Below are 18,989 nucleotides of genomic sequence, written 5' to 3' on the forward strand. Positions count from 1 at the left end.
TAAAATATGGTTATCTTCTAGGATACTATTTCTTATGAGATGATTCCAAACAAAGGACATAATTTTATAATGAGGCCACTGAGTGCAAAAAGGTGTCTCTTGATTTTATAGAATCATAGAATCTCCACAGTGTGGAAGCAGGCCATTCGGCCCATTGGTCAGGGAGTCAGAAGTGGAGGGCATACGTTTAGGGTGAGAGGGGAAAGATATAAAAGAGATCTATGGGGCAACTAATGAGCTGCCAGAGGAAGTGGTGGAGACTGGTACAATTGCAACATTTAAGGCATTTGGATGGGTATATGAATAGGAAGGGTTTGGAGGGATATGGGCTGGGTGCTGGCAGGTGGGACTAGATTGGGTCGGGATATCTGGTTGGCATGGACGAAAGGGTCTGCTTCGATGCTGTACATCTCTATGGGTATTCCAAGATGGTGGACGGGAAAAATTTCTAGCTGTAAGAGCCGCTCCTTTTTTTGAGGTATTTTAGGTGCTGGAGTTGATTTCCTTGCATTCCAGGAGCAGCAACTACTGTTGTATATGCTGTTACATTGTTTTGGAACTTTGGAAGAAAGGGAGAAGAGCAGACAAAAGACGCACATGGTGAGGAGAGAGAGAGAGAGAGGGAGAGAGAGAGACCCTGCACAGTTACTGCCTTTGTTGTTTTTGAATTCATGTATTGCTGGACATCGGAGTGCATCTGGGAAAATTAACAAACAGTGAATTTCACAACTTATCTTGGAGGAACCGGTTTGGGTGAAGTTCACAACACAGAATCAGATAAGTTAATTGTTGTTTTAAGTCTGTCCAAGAGAAAGGCTGTATTAGTGAGTACAGTGGGTTCTTTCTTGATTGTATGTTCTTGGAGCCAAGTCTCTTGATTAAACTTAAAATATAAGCCACAGCTATTAATTTAACCTGGTGCACTGTTTTGTAGAGGAATAAGACGGTGCTATTTTCTGGGTCTGTAGATTGTGAAGGAGCAAAAATGGCCTTTGCAGTGATATGTACTTCTTGTCAGATGTGGGAGTTTATAGAGAGTTTAAGAGTTACTGCGGATTGTATCTGCCACAAATGCTGTTGGGATGCAAATCTTATCAGATCGAGTGGATCAGTTGAAGAGACAGATAGAAGCGATGAGGAACTAGCAACAGCAACAGTATGTGATGGATGGCAGTTATAGGAAGGGGGGGGGGGGAAGTCTCAGATACAGTCACATAGATGGGTTAACTCCAGGAAGGATAAGAGAGGTAGGCAGCTAGTGCAAGAGTCTTTGGTGGATATACCCATTTCAAACAGGTACGCTGTTTTGGAAAATGTAGGGGGTGATGGATTCTCAGGGGAACGTAGCACAAACAGCCAAGTTTCTGGTATTGAGACTGATTCTAATGCAACGAGGGGGACGTCGGGTTCCAAGAGATCAACTATGTTAGGGGATTCTCTAGTCCGAGGTACAGACAGACGTTTCTGTGGCCAGCAGAGAAAAAGCAGAATGGTGTGTTGCTTCCCTGGTGCCAGGATCAAGGATGTCTCAGAGAGGGTGCAGGATGTTCTCACAGAGGAAGAGGGGCCAGCAAGAGGGCATTGTCCACATTGGAACCAACGATATAGGAAGGGAAAAGGTTGAGATTCTGAAGGGAGATTACAGAGAGTTAGGCAGAAATTTAAAAAGGAGGTCCTCAAGGGTAGTAATACCTGGATTACTCCCACTGCTACGAGCTAATGAGGGCAGGAATAGGAGGATAGAGCAGATGAATGCATGGCTGAGGAGCTGGTGTATGGGAGAAGGATTCACATTTTTGGATCATTGGAATCTCTTTTGGGGTAGAAGAAGTGACCTGTTCAAGAAGGACGGATTGAACCTAAATTGGAAGGGGACTAATATACTGGCAGGGAAATTTGCTAGAACTGCTTGGGAGGATTTAAACTAGTAAGGTGAGAGGGGGGTTGGGGGAAACCCAGGGAGATAGTGAGGAAAGAGATCAATCTGAGACTGGTACAGTTGAGAACAGAAGTGAATCAAACAGTCAGCGCAGGCAGGGACAAGGTAGGACTAATAAATTAAACTGCATTTATTTCAATGCAAGGGACCTAACAGGGAAGGAAGATGAACTCAGGGCACGGTTCGGAACATGGGACTGGGATATCATAGCAATTACAGAAACATGGCTCAGGGATAGGCAGGACTGGCAGCTTAATGTTCCAGGATACAAATGCTACAAGAAGGATAGAAAGGGAGGCAGGAGAGGAGGGAGAGTGGCATTTTTGATAAGGGATAGCATTACAGCTGTGCTGAGGGAGGATATTCCCGGAAATACATCCAGGGAAGTTATTTGGGTGGAACTGAGAAATAAGAAAGGGATGATCACCTTATTGGGATTGTATTATAGACCCCCAATAGTCAGAGGGAAATTGAGAAACAAACTTGTAAGGAGATCTCAGCTATTTGTAAGAATAATAGGGTAGTTATGGTCGGGGATTTTAACTTTCCAAACATCGACTGGGACCGTCATAGTGTCAAAGGTTTAGATGGAGAGGAATTTGTTAAGTGCGTACAAGACAACTTTCTGATTCAGTATGTGGATACACATACTAGAGAAGGTGCAAAACTTGACCTACTCTTGGGAAATTAGGCAGGGCAGGTGACGGAGGTGTCAGTGGGGGAGCACTATGGGGCCAGCTACCATAATTCTATTCGTTTTAAAATAGTGCTGGAAAAGGATAGACCAGATCTAAAAGTTGAAGTTCTAAATTGGAGAAAGGCCAATTTTTCGCAGGTAAAGGGATGGCTGGAAAATGGGAAGCCTTCAAAAATGAGACAACAAGAATCCATAGAAAGTGTATTCCTATCAGGGTGAAAGGGAAGACTGGTAGGTATAGGGAATGCTGGATGACTAAAGAAATTGAGGGTTTGGTTAAGAAAAAGAAGGAAGCATATGTCAGGTGTAGACAGGATAGATTGAGTGAATCCTTTAGAAGAGTATAAAGGCAGTAGGAGTATACTTAAGAGGGAAATCAGGAGGGCAAAACAGGGACATGAGATAGCTTTGGCAAATAGAATTAAGGAGAATTCAAAGGGTTTTTACAAATATATTGAGAACAAAAGGGTAACTCGGGAGAGAATAGGGCCCCTCAAAGATCAGCAAGGCGGCCTTTGTGTGGAGTCGCAGAAAACGGCAGAGATACTAAATGAATATTTTGCATCAGTATTTACTGTGGAAAAGGATATGGAAGATATAGACTGTAGGGAAATAGATGGTGACATCTTGCAAAATGTCCAGATTACAGAGGAGGAAGTGCTGGATGTCTTGAAACGGTTAAAGGTGGATAAATCCCCAGGACCTGATCAGGTGTACCGAGAATTCTGTGGGAAGCTCGAGAAGTGATTGCTGGGCCTCTTTCTGAGATATTTGTATCATCGATAGTCACAGGTGAGGTGCTAGAAGACTGGAGGTTGGCAAACATGGTGCCACTGTTTAAGAAGGGCGGTAAAGACAAGCCAGGGAACTATAAACCGGTGAGCCTGACCTCAGTGGTGGGCAAGTTGTCGGAGGGAATCCTGAGGGACAGGATGTACATGTTTTTGGAAAGGCAAGGACTGATTAGGGATAGCCAACATGGCTTTGTGCATGGGAAATCATGTCTCACAAACTTAATTGAGTTTTTTGAAGCAGTAACAAAGAAAATTGATGAGGGCAGAGTGGTAGATGTGATCTATATGGACTTCAGTAAGGCATTCGACAAGGTTCCCCATGGGAGACTGATTAGCAAGGTTAGATCTCATGGAATACAGGGAGAACTAGCCATTTGGTTACAGAACTGGCTCAAAGGTGAAAGACAGAGGGTGGTGCTGGAGGGTTGTTTTTCAGACTGGAGGCCTGTGACAAGTGAAGTGCCACAAGGATCGGTGCTGGGCCCTCTACTTCTTGTCATTTACATAAATGATTTGGATGCGAGCATAAGAGGTACAGTTAGTAAGTTTGCAGATGACACCAAAATTGGAGGTGTAGTGGACAGCGAAGAGGGTTACCTCAGATTACAACAGGATCTGGACCAGATGGGCCAATGGGCTGAGAAGTGGCAGATAGAGTTTAATTCAGATAAATGCGAGGTGCTGCATTTTGGGAAAGCACATCTTAGCAGGACTTATACACTTAATTGTAAGGTCCTAGGGAGTGTTGCTGAACAAACAGACCTTGGAGTGCAGGTTTGGTCTCCTTGAAAGTGGAATCACAGGTAGATCGGATAGTGAAGAAGGCGTTTGGTATGCTTTATTGATCAGAGTATTAAGTACAGGAGTTGGGAGGTCATGTTGCGACTGTACAGGACATTGGTTAGGCCACTGTTGGAATATTGCGTGCAATTCTGGTCTCCTTCCTATTGGAAAGATGTTGTGAAACTTGAAAGGGTTCAGAAAAGATTTACAAGGATGTTGCCAGGGTTGGAGGATTTGAGCTACAGGGAGAGGCTGAACAGGCTGGGGCTGTTTTCCCTGGAGCGTCGGAGGCTGAGGGGTGACCTTATAGAGGTTTACAAAATTATGAGGGACATGGATAGGATAAACAGACAAAAAGTCTTTTCCCTGGGACCGGGGAGTCCAGAACTAGAGGGCATAGGTTTAGGGTGAGAGGGGAAAGATACAAAAGAAACCTAAGGGGCAACTTTTTCATGCAGAAGGTGGTACGCATATGGAATGAGTTGCCAGAGGAAGTGGTGGAGGCTGGTACAATTGCAACATTTATGAGGCATTTGGATGGGTATATGAATAAGAAGGGTTTGGAGGGATATGGGCCGGGTGCTGGCAAGTGGGACTGGATTGGGTTGGGATATCTGATCGGCATGGACATGTTGGTCCGAAGGGTCTGTTTCCATGCTGTACATCTCTATGACTCTATGACTTAGAGTCTCCAAAAAGCATTCCCACCCATACCCTATCCCTGTAACTCTGCATTTCCCCTCGCTAATCCGCCTAGCCTGCATATCCTTGGACTGTGGGAGGAAACTGGAGCGCCCTAAGGAAACCTGTGCAAACATAGGGAGAATGTGCAAACTCCAGACAGAAAGTCATCCAAGGGTGGAATTGAACCCAGTTCCCTGGCACTGAGGCAGCAGTACTAACCACTGAGCCACTCTGCTGTCTGTTTCCTTTCATAATTTTGTCAAAATCTGGAATGCTCTCTCCCAAAAGACTGGATTATGGGCAAAGAAAAACTTTCAACACTGACACTGAGACACTTTTGTTAGCCAAGTATAAATATTTGGATTAAAGGCAGGTCAATGGATTGGGGTGCAGATTAGCATAATTTTACTGAATGACAGAATGAATTCCAGGGGATGACTGTCCTGTTTCTTTCCCCATTTTTCCACTCTCCAGTTTGTGTTAGTTAAACTGCAATATTAATCCTCAGCCTTATCTCATTTTCATATTTCCTACACAATTCTTTTCTTTCAACAGTGAAGTACATATGTTCTGCATTTGCCAGTTCCTTCACCTGAACTGTTTCAAATACTTTCAATTATCCAACTTCAATATAGTTTTCTTTTTTTTTTAAAAACCCTGTAATGACATAAAATTGAAGGATTCTACACATAGGATAGAATGTATTTTTTAAAACAGCCACTGATTGAGGTCTTGAAGTCCTTGTGTGATGATTCTCCATTCCTAAAAGCCAACTGAATTCTATATTCAGTTTTAAGTAACAAAGCTTTTTGTCCCTGTTTCATGTAAAAAACAACCATTGTTTTGAAAGTTAAGTAATCCAGAAGGCTTCCTCATCCATTAGTATCTAATGAGTGTTTTACTGGTGAAATCACAATACCAAAAGCTCAAATTGATTTTTTTTTTTTAAAGACAATTTTGAATTTTGGGACCATTAGCTTTGCACACACTTGTATTATTTGCTACAATATAGATTTTTGATCTACCTTGAAACTTCACTGAAATGTGAAAAGGAAAGGCAGTTGTTTTAATCTGGATGAAAGTTTTGCACAAACATTGCCAGAGTTTTGAGTTTTCAGCCAGATATTTCCAGACTAGGAAATAATAATACTTCATCACAAAAAACAGTGAGCTAGCAAACAGGTTAAACTTTACTGCATTACTGGGACTATTTTCTGAGAAAGCAGTTAATTGATGCTGAGGTAAATTAACAGATCTGGGAACGCCAACTATATGCAACAATACCAAATAAAATTATTCAGCAGTAATTTTCATATAGATGATGACTGGCTGATCAAAAGTCAAATTAAGGCTAAATTTCCACAAGCTGTGTGCTATCAATTAACAATTTTACTTTACTGGTTCAGTTTATTATTGTAGGCGACAGTGAGGACTGCAGATGCTGGAGATCAGAGTCAAGATTAGAGTGGTGCTGGAAAAGCGCAGCAGGTCAGGCAGCATCCGAGAAGCAGGAAAATCAGAGATTCGGGCAAAAGACCTTCATCAGGAATGGGGCTGGGAGATAAATGGGAAGGGGGTGGATGAAGGTGGGAGTGAAGGTGATAGGTCAAAGTGGAGGATGAAGTGGATAGGTGGGAAGGAAGATTGACAGATGGGGCAGGTCATGAGGATGGTGCTGAGCTAGAAGGTTGAAACTAGGGTAAGGTTAGGGGAGGGGAAAATGAGGAAACTTGTAAAGTCCACATTGATGCCATAGGGTTGAAAGGTTCAGAGGTGGAAGATGAGGCGTTTTACCTGCAGACATTGGGTGGTTAGGGAGTGGTGATGGAGGAGTCCCAGGACCTGCATGTCCTTGGCAGAGTGTGAGGGGAAGTTGAAATATTTAGCCACAGGTGGGGTTGATTAGTGCAGGTGTCCCGGAGATGTTTCTCTGAAGCGCTCTGCGAGTAGGTGTCAGGTCTCCCCAATGTAGAGGAGACCGCATCAGGAGCAATGGCTACAGTAAATGTCATGGGTGGATGAGAGAGTGAAACTTAAATAGATGTGGAAGGCTCCTTTGGGGCCTTGGACGGAGGTGATTAGGGAAGTGTGGGCGCAGGTTTTGCAATTCCTGCAGTGGCAGGGGAAGGTGCCAGGAAGGGAGGGTGGATTGTTAGGGGGTATGGATATGACCAGGTGATTGCGGAGAGAACGGTCTTTACGGAAAGCGGAGAGAGGTGGGGAGGGAAATATATCTCTGGTGATGGGGTCAGTTTGTAGCTGGCGGAAATGGCAGAGGATAATGTGATGTATGTGGAGGTTGATGGGGTGGAAGGTGAGGACCAGGGGGTTCTGTCCCGACTGCAGTTGGAAGGGTGGGGAAGGACAGCAGAGGTGCGGGACGTGGATGAGATGCGCTGGAGGGCATCACCAACCACGTCGGAGGGGAAATTGCGGTCTTTAAAGAAGGATTTGGAGATGCCGGCATTGGACTGGGGTGTACAAAGTTAAAAATCTGATGAAGGAGCAGCGCTCTGAAAGCTAGTGCTTTCAATTAAACCTGTTGGACTATAACATGGTGTGGTGTGATTTTTAACTTTAAAGAAGGAGGCCATCTTGTGTGTTTTGTGGTGGAACTAGTCCTCCTGGGAGCAGATGCAGCAGAGATGGAGAATATGGAAATAAGGGAACACCCCCACAGTCCTCACCTTCTACCCCACCAATCTCTGCATTCATTGCACCATCCTCTGCCATTTCCACCAGCTACAAACTAACCCCACCACCAGAGATATATTTCCCTCCTCACCCCTGTCTGCTTTCTGTAAAGACCATTCCCTCCGCAACTACCTGGTCAGGTCCATGCCCCCTAACAACCCACTCTCCCCTCCTGACACCTTCCCCTGCCACAGCAGGAATTGCAAAACCTGCGCCCACACCTCCCACATCACCTCCATCAAAAGCCCCAAAGGAGCCTTCCACATCCATTGAAGTTTCACCTGCACCTCCACAAATGTCATTTACTGTGTCTGTTGCTCCCGAAACAGTCTCCTCTACATTGGGAGACCGGATGCCTTCTCGCAGAGCGCTTCAGAAAACCTCTTCGGGACACCGCACCAATCAACCCCACCCATGGCTGAACATTGCAACTCCCCCTCCCACTCTGCTGAGGACACGCAGGTCCTGGGCCTCCTCCACCACCACTCTCTTCTTATCACCTGAAGCCTGGAGGAAGAACGCCTCATCTTCCGCCTCTGGACCCTTCAACCTCATGGCATCAATGTGGACTTCACCAGTTTCCTCATATCCCCTCCCTCATCTTACCCCAGTTTCAACCTTCCAGCTCAGCACCATCCTCATGACCTGTCCAATCTGTCAATCTTCCTTCCCACCTATCCACTCCACTCTCCTCTCAGGCCTATCACCTTCATCCCCACCTCCATCCACCTATTCCACTCTCAGCTACCTTCTCCCCAGCCCCATCCCCCTTCCATTTATCTCTTGACCCGAGGCTCCCAGCCTCATTCCTGATGAAGGGCTTTTGCCCGAAACGTCGATTTTCCTGCTCCTCAGATGCTGGCTGACCTGCTGTGCTTTTCCAGCACCAAACTAATCTCAGTTTATTATTGTAGTTCATTTCACCTGATTACATTAGCAGAATCCATATTTTGACCCATTAGTGAACTTCAAATTGTGAGTGTGTAAAAATAACAATGACAAAGCAGTCAGTTGTCAGCTTTGTTCACATAATTAATCTATTGATGATTATTCAACAGATTCTCCTATCAGAGTACATCCATTCATTCATTCATTCTTGGTTCTGCATACTTAAGCCCATTACTTTCTTCCCCCAGCCATGACAGGTACAGTGTGCTGATTATTAGGAATCCCAAATCCCATAATTTAAAGTTTTGAAATCTCCATCTCTACCCTATCTTTCTTCTGTGATTCCAATGCTATATGGTTGATCCTTTAATAAGCCACACAGTTGTCTATCACCAGGCAGACACAAACATGATAAGGATTGCAGTATATCTCTGGTTAATCAAAGAACAGACAATAAATGCCATTTTGTGACCTCTTGTCCAGATTGAAAATAAAACAGTTTTGTTAAGAACACAGAGCAACTGAAATTCATTAACAGCATCCCATTACTGATCTATTTACTATTCTTGCGTTTCCTAGGGATGACAGGATTAGAAACAATATGACAGAATTCTGGTTGACTCAGGTTTACATCATTCAGATATATTTTTACATGAATAAATACATCCAATGTAATTATTCTATGGAAAAACTTCAGTTGACAAGTTAATCACACACTAGATTATAGGTTTGCATCTGTAGTCCTCACATAATGAGTCCTCAAAGCCAACTATTCAAATACAGAGCAACTCTTCAAACAGTGCTATACAAATCTTCCAAAGCTGCAGTTTAAGTACAGGTACATAATGTAAAACCGGCACAGAAAGTACGCTGCCTGCCAATCTCTGGCTATTGAATCAAAATCAGGATTGGATACAATAAAGGAGTAAAAGTAGTAAAAACAAAATACACAATGAAATTTAAAGCAACGCCTGAGGTGCAATTATATAAGCAAATGGAGAAATACATTCAGTACAATTTCAGATCAATCTGACACACCTAAATTTGGCAAATATTGCAGTACTTCCTGTTTAACTGGATGTTGTCAGACAAAAGTGCCAGAAATCAAGAATAAAATCAAACAGCCAATGTTGGGAAAAGAAAATCTCTTATTTGCCAGAGCTAGTGTTTGAAGCACACATCAGATATAGTGTTCCACATCAGTGAGAGCGAGTAATTTATACTAACCATCTTCATCTATTCCACGCACACAGGCCTAGTTACATTTTTGTGTACCTGAATGTGTAATTGCCTGGAACCAAGTTAATCAGTTTCAGGATCGGTGTGTTTGCAGATACTTTCTCTTCTCGCAAAGGACCCTTCTCCTCCTCCCATTGGTAACTTACAATTTTATCATCATCAGTACTTTCTGGAAATAGAACAGTATTTATTTGTACTTTAGTTTGACAGCTGCATTATGGCAAAACTTCTTAATAGTACTGCAACACATTATAAAACACAGTAACACACAAATGAAGTTTAACAGCAATTCCAGAAAAACAGTTAATTGCAACACTGATCCGAGCAGATAGGTCATTAAGCAAATCCTTTGAACCAAAAAGTTCAAAGTAAAATTTTCGAGAAAGCAAGAAATAAGCTGTAATTATTCACATATAAATGCTGAATGTTACAATGTCAACCCACTGGTTATTGTCATCTGAAGGCATATTTGAAGGTGTAATGTTTCTCACATAACACTTTGCTAACCGCTATCTAATTTACTTTTATTAATAGTAAAACAATGTTTAAAGCAACACAAGATTCAGATGACTCAACTCTTACATTGAATTATTAAGAATTCATTCATGGCAAGTGGGTTTGGTCAGCATTGATTTACTATCCCCAATTGCCCAGAGAAAGTGGTAATTGGTTGCCTTCTTGAACTGTGGTCCTTGGGATGTACAAACACCCACAATGCTACTTGGAACAGAATTTCAGAACCTGGACCAAAATAACAGTGAAGAAACAGCATCACAGCTCCCAGCAGGATAGCACGCAGAGGAGAACTTGGAGGTGGGTGCATCTACTATCCTTGTCCTGCCAGGTGGTAGGAGGTTTATTTGCAAATTTCAAGATTTGAAAAAGAAAAGCTTTTGCAAAATTCTATCACCAAATACAGCATCTGTACTATATTAAGTCAATCTATAAAACTTACGGCTTCCATCAATAAAAGTAGATGTTGTAGGCAGTGAGATCTCTTGGAATTTTGGAGATACAATAGCCACTGGAAATTGATTGACACGAGGTGCTGTAAAATAAACCAGTTATCATTTCTTTTAAAAAAAAAGTAGTTTAATTTGCTGAAACAACAGCCACAAAACCTTAATCACTCATCAACATATTGTCTAGCTATCACTCATTGTTAACAGCTAACCTGAGAATGCAACTTTTAAAAAATAAGGTTTTGTGATTTACACATTAAAGAAGTGAAACTATCACGGTATTCAAACAGATGAAAGACTCAACAGACAATCAATTTTTCAATGTACAATTTCAGCTACATCACACTGCAAATTTTTGCTATAAATTTTGTGTGTTAGGATTGAGCCCTTCACTATCACCTGATGAAGCAGCGACACTCCGAAAGCTAGTGTGCTTCCAATTAAACCTGTTGGACTATAATCTGGGGTTGTGTGATTTTTAACTTTGAACACCCCAGTCCAACACCAGCATCTCCAAATTATGTAGCATTGACAATTGTCAACATAGCTTGAACAATGCAACAAACCTAGATTTCTTGATAACCTTCAAAGACTTAGAATGCAAGTAAGTAAAGAATCATATTTCTCAGTATTCCAAATATAAACTAATTTTAGAACTATTCAAGTGACAAGGCAATATGCACAATGCCATACTCAATACCTACTTGAGTCCAATAAGGGATAGGCAATAAGTGCTGACCTTGCCAGTGTTGTTCATATTCCAAGAATAAACCCAAAAATAAAATTAAATGGATTTATGTTTGAAAACTACAGGTGCACAACTTCAAAAATTCAAAAGAAACAGACATGATTTCATGCTTTGTCACAATGGCGTAGATTCAGCAGTCAATGACAAACTGAACATTGCATTTGCAGTTTTCTGTAGACTTTGTGGACTTTTGCTCTTGCACTAATCTCAAAGCCTCTAAATTGAGAGAGAGCCAAAGCAAAGCATTCTCTACAGGAGATCTACGATCCATGTGAACAGGGAGGAACGGAAACAGATCTGCCTTATTGTTGAAATGGTGTTGGAAAAATTCATATGATTGAAGGCTAGTAAATCCCTAGGGCCTGATAATTTACATGCCAGAGTACTTAAGGAAGTTGCCCTGGAAAGGGTGGATGCGTTTGTGTTCATCTAAGTTCTTTAGATTCCTGAACACTTCCTACAGACTGGAGGGTAACTAATGTCACCCCACGATTTAAAAAAGGGGGTAGATAGAAAACAGAATTACAGACAAGGGAGTCTGACACCGGTAGTGAACAAGATGCTACAGTCTATTCACAAGGATTTGATAGCACAGCATTTGGAAGATCGTGACAGAATGAGACACAATCAGGACAAGACAGGTTAGATGCAGGAAGGATATTCCCGATGGTCGTTAAGTCAAGAACCTGGGGTGATGGTTTAAGGATAAGGGGTAAACCTTTTCAAACTGAGATGAGGAGGAATTTCTTCAACCAGAGTGGTGAGCCTGAGAAATTCATGACCACACAAGTGGTTGAGACGAAAACATGTTTTTCAGGAAGGTAGTAGATATTGCTCTTGTAGCTCAAGGGATCAAGGACTTTGGGAGGAGGCATTTGAGCATTGGGCTAGATGATCAGCCATGATAATGAATGATGTAGCAAGTGAGTTTTGGATGTGCTCCTCTTGCTCCTATCTTCTCGGTTTCTGTGGCAAGAAATGGTGTGGTTCCTTATACAATCTGATTCAAGTATCCTTAAAGAGCTAGGCAAAAGATACACCTTAATCCAATTTGAAATCATGTACAGAAAATAAAACAAAGGGAAGAGAGAGAGAGGAGTTTAGGATAAATAAAAGTAGAAAGAAAAGGTCTCGTAAAACTCCAATAAATGATTACATCTGCGAAAATGACTCTCTAAAGTTGGTAAAGTTAATTATCACTGCTATAGATGTTATTTGATCGTAATTCAGGTGTATTATTCAGTTAAAAATTCACACACTCTTATGGATAAGCCCCAATTTCTTTGGTATGTTTGGTATTATATTGTACTACAAATTCATACCTTTTCATTTTTTTGATTATCATCCTTGGTGGACCAAGCACCATAAGGAGGAGCGTAACTCGTTCATTAACTTCCTGAATTCTACGTTTAACTGCACTAATGCCACTGCTGAAAGTTGCTCGTAACCCTTCGCTAGCAGTTACTCATGCAACACAGTGAACCATCATAATCAGTTTGAGGAATAGAGAATCAGAACTCACAAAAATAATTCATGCAAGTAGTTTTTAATTGTTGAAACCAAAGGCAGAAATGAGTAATTAATAAGCAGGAAAACTTGGATGTTAAACATGAGGACAATTTTATGTACTTTCTCCATGACTATCATTGCATCAGCTTTTGTTCCCTTGGCTTTTTCCTCATGTGTCGAAACATATTAGCCTCTCATGAAAGCCTGTACTCCCAGCTCTCATAACAAAGCAAATGCAGCTGAGGCTAAAACACATTACTCTATTTTGGAATAATATCCCATTTACGCTGCCTGGAGTCATTTATGTATTTTTAGAAAGCTCCGTAGTGTTTAATAATTTAGTATTTTGAAATGAAAAAATTCTGTTGCTTTGATCCCCTGGTCTTCACGCCACTCTGTTAAACTTAAAATAGTGTCAGCCGTATCCACACAATCCATAAACATAAGTTTTAAAAATGGTTCTGTTCCTTTCTTCCATCAATTCCATTCTTTGGACTTGATCTTTCAATATGAAGTCAATGCTATTCCTTTTTGTTTAAAAAAAAAGGACATTCAATCAGCCCGATTAGAAATTTATTAATATTATTCAGAAAATTCTTGTCTAAACATACAAGATGTTAGAAACTCCTTTTTCCACATTTATAAGCAACGAGTGTGTGCAAATGCTGGGATTGAACAAATGGTGGCAGCTTTAGGCAAGTCTAAGTGCGCTAATTGTTAAAGGGGCAGAGATGGCAGTTAGTAGAGAGTTATGTTCCTCCTGTCAGATGTGGGAGAAAGGAAAGCAGTTGACTGTCCCTGGTGACTATGCTGGCAGGAAGTGTGTTTGGCTCTGGCTCCTATCAGACTGTTTGGATCAATTGAGAGGCTGAGGAGAATACAGAAGGCAGAGCGTGTGATAGATGAACGATTCAGGGAGGTGGACACACTGCAGGTAGATCGGTGGATGCTAGGTTGTGCAGGTATCTCCTGTGGCTAATCCTCTCTCAAACAAGTGTACCTTTTGGACACTTTTGCAGTGAATGGATAGCTTCAAAGGAAAAGAACAGTAACAACCAGGTGGTGGGCACCGGGGCTGGCTCTGCTGTTAAGCAGGGTATGTCAAGGTCCAAGCAAGCAATTGTGATAGGGGGCACACTCCAGTCAGGGCTCAACAGGTATTCTGGTTAATGACACTCCAGGATGGTGTGTTGCCTCCCTGGTGCCAGTGAAGGAGGTTATCTGAGAGTAAAATGGGATCTTCATCAGATGGGCCAATGGGCTGAGATGTGGCAGATGAAGTTTAATTAGATAAATGTAAATGTGAGGTCTTACATTTTGGTAAGACAAACTAAATTTTCCACATTTATAAGCAGCAAGTGTGTGCAAATGCTGGGAGTGAACAAATGGTGCCAGCTTTAGGCAAGTCTAAGTGCGCTAATTGTTAAAGGGGCAGAGATGGCAGTTAGTAGAGAGTTATGCTTCTCCCGTTAAATGTGGGGACAGGATGTACAGTTAACCATAGGGCCATGGGAAGTGCAGTCAAACAGACAGACCTTGGGAATCACAGCTGGACAGGGTGGTGAAGGCATTTGACACTTACTACAGAAGTTGGGACATCAGTTGTGGCTGTATAAGACATTGGGGAGGCCACTTTGGAGTTCTGTGTCCATTTCTGGTCATCCTGCCATAGGAAGGATGTTATTGAACTGGAAATGGTGTTGAAAATATTTATAACTATGTTACCAAGACTGGAGGATTTGAGTTTTATGGAGAGGGTGTATAAACTGGGACTTTTCTCCCTGGAGTGTTGAAGGCTAAGGGGTGACCTTACCAAGGTTTATAAAATCATGAGAGGCATGGATAGAGTGAATAGCCAAGGATAGGGTAGTCCAAAACTAGTGGGCATAGGTTTAAGGTGAGAGCAGAAAAATTTAAAAAGGGACCCGAGGGGCAATATTTTCACAGAGGGTGATGTACATCTGGAATGATCTGCTAAAGGAAGTAGTAGATGTGGGTATAATGACAAGGTTTAAAAGACATTTGGATAGGTACATGAATAGGAAAGGTTTAGAGAAATATGGATCAAATGCAGGCAAGTGGGACTAGATCAGTTTCGGAAACCTGGTCAGCATGTACGAGTTGGACTGAAGGGTCTGTTTTCATGCTGTATGACTCTATGACATTGTAACCTTGTGTCAGTGGAGTCAATATTTGTTAAATAGGTATAGTTACATGACAGATTTTTCCATTATAGATGTGGTCACAGGTGTTTATCATGTAAAATCATTGACATGAATTGCTTCCAGATGACAGAAATATAAAATGGTCTCAAATTCTACTAGACTTGGTACGAGAGACTACATGATAATAAATCTAGACAGCGTGCAATGGAATGTATTGCCTCTTAAAAAACAAACTACCAAGAAAAAAGACGGTTAAAGTCTCCCATAACCAATCTGCCTTCTCAATGAAATCAACTTGAAATTGCAACAAAATGCCATCCAGAAAGTGAACTTATGCAATCAATACATATTGTTCACTTACCAACTGTAATGATACTTTAAAAAAGGAAAGATTATCAGCTTACAGCATGTGGCAACATTTGGACATTTGTTCTTACATTGCTTTCAGACTAAAAATTGCAATCTCGATGACACGATTCTAGACCAAAACAAAAAGCACATTCTGAAAGCAAGGATATTTCACACATTTTAAAACAGCCATAAGATTGAACAAAATTGTTTACTCAATTGAGTATCTCAATTTACTTTCATCTGTATTCAAAAATTTCACTTCTAATCTATGCAAGCCCACCCGAGAGATTGCACAGTCAGTAGGTAAATCCTGGCATTTTCACATACACTTGAGCTTTCTAGAATTTTTTTGTCCCGATTTTCTACCTCCTCCTATTCTTGGTCATATTTAAAACCACAAATACCAACCTGGTTTGACAGTAACATTCACTGATCCTTCTCCATATGCATTGTCCCCTTGAACAATTACTTTAAACATGTAGAAACCAATCGAGAGCTGAAAAATTCAAACACATTTAAGTTACAATGCCATACACTGCATAAACATTGGAGTTGCACTAAAATTATATTTAACATTTTTTCCATCATATAAAACAAAACATTTTGCTTCAGAATAGGATAGAATATACTGCATACATAGCATATCGGAATTATGAATATCAAACTTAAACCGCATTACCTCCCTATTGTTTTCCAACAATGCATCAGCCTTTAAAATTGTGGATTTATCCTTGCACCAATCAGAAAACACCAGAAACAAATTACTCCCAACACGAGTCAATACTGAAACTTTTAACACAGTAAAGCAGATTGCTTGGGAATAGATGAAACAGATCCTCTCACTTGCCACATTTATACTTTCCCATCTCAGTCAGTCAGTCAATCCTCTAGCCTCAGCATTTTTGACTGTGCATTCCCAAAAGGTTATTCTGCAGCTAGAATATTATATTGTACTATTTAAATACAGGTTCTGAGACATCAGATAACTCCTACACTTTACATACCTAAGGTTAATATCTCAAGTTTGCTGGAATGAAAAGTCAGATTTACAAACATAAGCAGAAGAAACTAATTGTTTTAAAGTATTAGAGTTGTACAAATAAATCTCAAAAAATGTCATAAACCCATGCAAATAATAGAGTAGTAAACAAACACAGATTACTTTTCTATTTGAGCTGTTAATGCTGCTACATTGTTTCAATAGATGGCTGCACCATAACCAGAACTTGGTTACAATGTGCCTGCCATAAACGCATTTCAGTGAAGTTTCTGGCAACGCAATGAAAAACTGCCAATAAACGTAGTAAAGCTCTCCGATCACGAACTGTCTGAAAGTGAGAATTTTGTCCTTCTGTATGGCTCCAGCCTTGGTGTTCCATCAGTTCACATCAAATTGGAAAAGAATTTGCTGCGTTTAAACTGGGTTCAATCTAGCTAGCCTGACCCAAACCAGTGTCTACTGAATACAGTGAGTCCATAAAGACACGCCTAGCTGATCCAGCACATGCATAATGCAGGATTCCAAACTACATGCCCAATCTCTGTATGTGTTGTGAATGCCTGGCAGCCTGTGAAGCCTCAAGGACACAAGTATCCAAAAATCTAATAAAACAATTGGAGTAGTTATTCAAAACAATCATGACTACAATCAACAAAATGCACAGCATCCTTAATGACCATTTCAAATTTGTATCCATTGGATCTGCCTCTCATCATGACTTGACAGCCTTATTTAGAAACATGCTGCATTTGCGCAACAGCAATGAGGTGCCAGACGACATATATGATTGGGTTTGTCCTCAGAGCTCACTGTATCCACACATATGTATATACAATCTTATCCATGACTGACGTTTGGACAGATACATGGATAGGAAAGGTTGACAGGGAAATGGGCCAAACACAATCAAATGTGGCTAAATCAGTTTAAGAAACCTGGTTGGCATCGACGAGTTGGGCCGAAGGGCCTGTTTTGGTGTTGTAAGCCTTTATAAATGATTCAGCACAACGTGAAGTGGCCAAGTGGTTGGGTGAATTGCTACAACCAGTATTGAGTAAGCTTTCCACTTACATGGTGGAGAATTCCATAGCATTTGCAAAGACCATAACAGGACTTGCATATCAATAGCCATGTAGTATCCATGTGCTCATTTGACATTGCTAACTTTTCCATCCATGAACTGCTTAAGGAAGCCATAGACATCTGCACTGCAGCACGAAGTCATGACAACATCAATATTGCATGAAACAGCGTTCACTGTACTCATGAACTCAGCAACTGAACAATTCAGTTTTAACACCATATTTCCCAACCAGATGGCATTACCATGAAATCTTCATTGTTGGATACTGGGAGTCAGATTGGTTGAGAATGCACCTGAGCAATCTCAAAGGAGCTGAGGAGGCTGCCAGATCCCAAGGTTAGCTGGGCAAAAATTTTTTAAAAACCTTTTTCCGGCCTTCGTTTCTCCCTCACCCCATGTCCCATCCATCTTAGCACATGCCACTTTCCACCCTTAATCCTTTATCCAACCCCCACAGCTCCTAATACTCTCGTGGCCCTCGATCCATCTCTTACACCAAAATTGGAGGTGTAGTGGAAAGTGAAGGAGGTTACAACAGGACCTTGACCAGATGGGCCAGTGGGCTGAGAAGTGGCAAATAGAGTTTAATTCAGATAAATGCAAGGTGCTGCATTTTGGAAAAGCAAATCTTAGCAGGACTTATACACTTAATAGTAAGGTCCTAGGGTGTGTTGCTGAACAAAGAGACCTTGGAGTGCAGGTTCATAGCTCCTTGAAAGTGGAGTCGCAGGTAGATAGGATAGTGAAGGCGGCGTTTCGTATGGTTTCCTTTATTGATCAGAGTATTGATTACAAGAGTTGGGAGGTAATGTTGCGGCTGTACAGGACATTGGTTAGGCCACTGTTGGAATATTGCATGCAATTCTGGTCTCCTTCCTATCGGAAAGCTGTTGTGAAACTTGAAAGGATTCAGAAAAGATTTACAAGAATGTTGCCAGGATGAGAGGATTTGAGCTACAGGGAGAGGCTGAACAGGCTGGGTCTGTTTTCCCTGGAGCATCGGAGGCTGAGGGGTGACCTCACAGAGGTTTACAAAATTATGAGGGGCAAGGATAGGATACATAGACAAAGTCTTTTCCTTGGGGTGGGGGAGTCCAGATCTAGAGGGCATAGGTTTCGGGTGAGAGGGGAAAGATATAAAAGAAACTTAAGGGGCAACTTTTTCACACAGAGGGTGGTATGTGTATGGAATGAGCTGCCAGAGGAAGTGGTGGAGGCTGGTACAATTGCAACATTTAAGAGGCATTAGGATGGGTATATGAATAGAAAGGGTTTGGAGGGATATGGGCCAGGTGCTGGCAGGTGGGACTAGATTGGGTTGGGATATCTGGTCAGATTGGACCGAAGGGTCTGCTTCCATGCTGTACATGTCTATGACTCTATACCCCTAATGCCAACTTAATGTCTACCTCCCCCTATCAGGTCAACCATCAAGTTATCCACAAGTACTTG

At 41.6% G+C, this 18,989-nt stretch overlaps 1 protein-coding gene across 7 annotated transcripts in view; it reads right to left on the bottom strand.

The window, feature by feature from the left end:
• The window catches only part of LOC122563664 (dyslexia-associated protein KIAA0319-like protein), a 114,924-nt gene that overhangs the window by 47,197 nt on the left and 48,738 nt on the right, over positions 1-18,989 (bottom strand). For all 7 annotated transcript variants that reach the window (XM_043717701.2, XM_043717700.2, XM_087976848.1 and 4 more), the window contains 3 exons: positions 15,862-15,949; positions 10,674-10,766; positions 9,755-9,887 (listed from right to left, as the gene is read on the bottom strand). In XM_043717701.2, coding sequence (XP_043573636.2) covers positions 9,755-9,887; positions 10,674-10,766; positions 15,862-15,949 — 314 coding nt within the window. The remainder of the gene's footprint in view (positions 1-9,754; positions 9,888-10,673; positions 10,767-15,861; positions 15,950-18,989) is intronic.

The sequence above is a fragment of the Chiloscyllium plagiosum genome, unplaced genomic scaffold, assembly GCF_037043375.1.
Source record: "Chiloscyllium plagiosum isolate Xiang-an unplaced genomic scaffold, Cpla_swu_hap1 HiC_scaffold_30, whole genome shotgun sequence".
In the NCBI taxonomy this organism is placed as follows: Eukaryota; Metazoa; Chordata; class Chondrichthyes; order Orectolobiformes; family Hemiscylliidae; genus Chiloscyllium; species Chiloscyllium plagiosum.